Source organism: Theropithecus gelada, unplaced genomic scaffold (genome assembly GCF_003255815.1).
Source record: "Theropithecus gelada isolate Dixy unplaced genomic scaffold, Tgel_1.0 HiC_scaffold_7528, whole genome shotgun sequence".
NCBI classification, from domain to species: domain Eukaryota; kingdom Metazoa; phylum Chordata; class Mammalia; order Primates; family Cercopithecidae; genus Theropithecus; species Theropithecus gelada.
In genome coordinates, this window is record NW_020264240.1 from 1 (window position 1) to 1,667 (window position 1,667).

Genomic DNA, 1,667 nt, shown 5'->3' on the forward strand with positions numbered 1-1,667 from the left:
TCTAATTCTTAAAGATCCTTCAGGAAAGGGAATGAAACCTATCCTCTCCAGTGTGGCTCCTTGCTATTTCTTAGCCCAGACTTGCATCTTTGCAGTTTTCCAGGGATCTCTTCTGATTGATAGCTATGGGCTTATCAGTGTGACAATACAAGGCAGGAGGGGTTTCATTCATGTGAGATGAGGAAGTCAAGGGGGCATTGTTGCCTGATTTCTTAGCTGTCTGTCTCATTCTCAGGGACATTGACAAGGTAGATGAACTGATGACTGACATCACAGAACAACAGGAGGTGGCCCAGCAGATCTCAGATGCCATTTCTCGGCCTATGGGCTTTGGAGATGATGTGGATGAGGTGATTGGGGGTGAGGGGTCAGGGCATTTTGGAGAAAGTATGGGACTGGCCAGAAGGAACACCCAAGAGAGGCTCTTGGGGCAAGTTTGGGAGGGAACTTCAAAAGCAATATGTTTTTGGAGGTAGATGTTTTTTTCTTCATCTTAAATGGTCTTGTCTTCCCTATACAGGATGAACTGCTGGAGGAGCTAGAGTTGCTGGAACAGGAGGAATTGGCCCAGGAGTTGTTAAGTGTGGGCGACAAGGAGGAAGAACCCCCAGTCAAATTGCCTAGTGTACCTTCTACTCATCTGCCGGCAGAGCCAGGTATGCAGGGTTGTTCTGTTGTCTTGAGGACTTAAGAGGGTAAGAGAGGTATGGGGAAAGATTATTCCTCATCCATCCTGCCTCAAAGGAGCCACACAGAAAGGGCTGCTGCTGCAGTTGTGCAGGTTGTTGACTGCATATGGGCACCCACCTAGCCTGTGCTTCACTCAGCAAGCTGTGTACCCTGGTTTAGGGCTACAAAGGGCAGGAGCAAGAGGCACCTTTTTTCTAATTTGCACAAAGGTGCTATGGGATTGAACAGCAGCCTAGCAAGCAGAAGGACCACACCTTTAGGTTTTTTGTGGGGAGACAGAATTCAGCAGGCTCTGAATGTCATAGTAGGGGATGGTTGGAGTTGCTGAGACCTTAATCCTTCTCCTTTCTTTTCTCTGGGTATCTTTGTCCTCAAAGCTCCCAAAGCGGATGAAGATGAAGAAGCACTAAAGCAGTTGGCTGAGTGGGTATCCTGATAAATCTGGGCTTGTCTTCCTAATGCTACCTTTGTTGGTCCTTTTTTCCTTAAGTGCCAAATGCTGAGCTAAAGGAGAATAACTTTTTGGGGAAGTCCTGCTGAGGGTGGTAGTATGACCCTGCCTGAAAAAAGGGTCTCTTGCCCTCCCAGCCCTGGCTCAACTCTGAAGAAGATCTTGCTACAGAAGGAGCCCTTGGGCTCCCTTCTCTTTGATAGCAGTTATAATGCCCTTGTTCCCAATAAAACTGGGCAGATGGAATCCTAGTGTCTATACTGCCTTGTCTACCCCTGAAGCTGTTCCCCTGGCCCTTGGAGCCTTGTCCTCAAGAGCCTTATTTCAAGCAATAAATAATTACAGCAAAGAAGGGAGGTTGGAACATAGAACAAATGGGCATTCCTAATATCTCAACCTATGTTCCAGACAAACACTGTTTCATCTTTCAAGTCGGTTTGTCCTAGAGTTGCCTAGTTGCTGCGATTGAAGAAACTGCCATCTACCACTTAGAACCATGTGTAGGCATCTCTGAGTCTTCCCTCAT

The 1,667-nt window shown here is 47.2% G+C and overlaps 1 protein-coding gene across 1 annotated transcript; it reads left to right on the forward strand.

Moving 5' to 3' along the window:
• Positions 1 to 235: 235 nt before the first annotated feature.
• On the forward strand, positions 236 to 1,418 carry LOC112617995 (charged multivesicular body protein 4a; the record flags this gene model as incomplete). The annotated part of the gene is made up of 3 exons (XM_025374621.1): positions 236 to 350; positions 521 to 656; positions 1,068 to 1,418. Coding segments are annotated over 3 exons (310 nt in total), but the record flags the coding sequence as incomplete, so codon positions are not given.
• Positions 1,419 to 1,667: the final 249 nt, after the last annotated feature.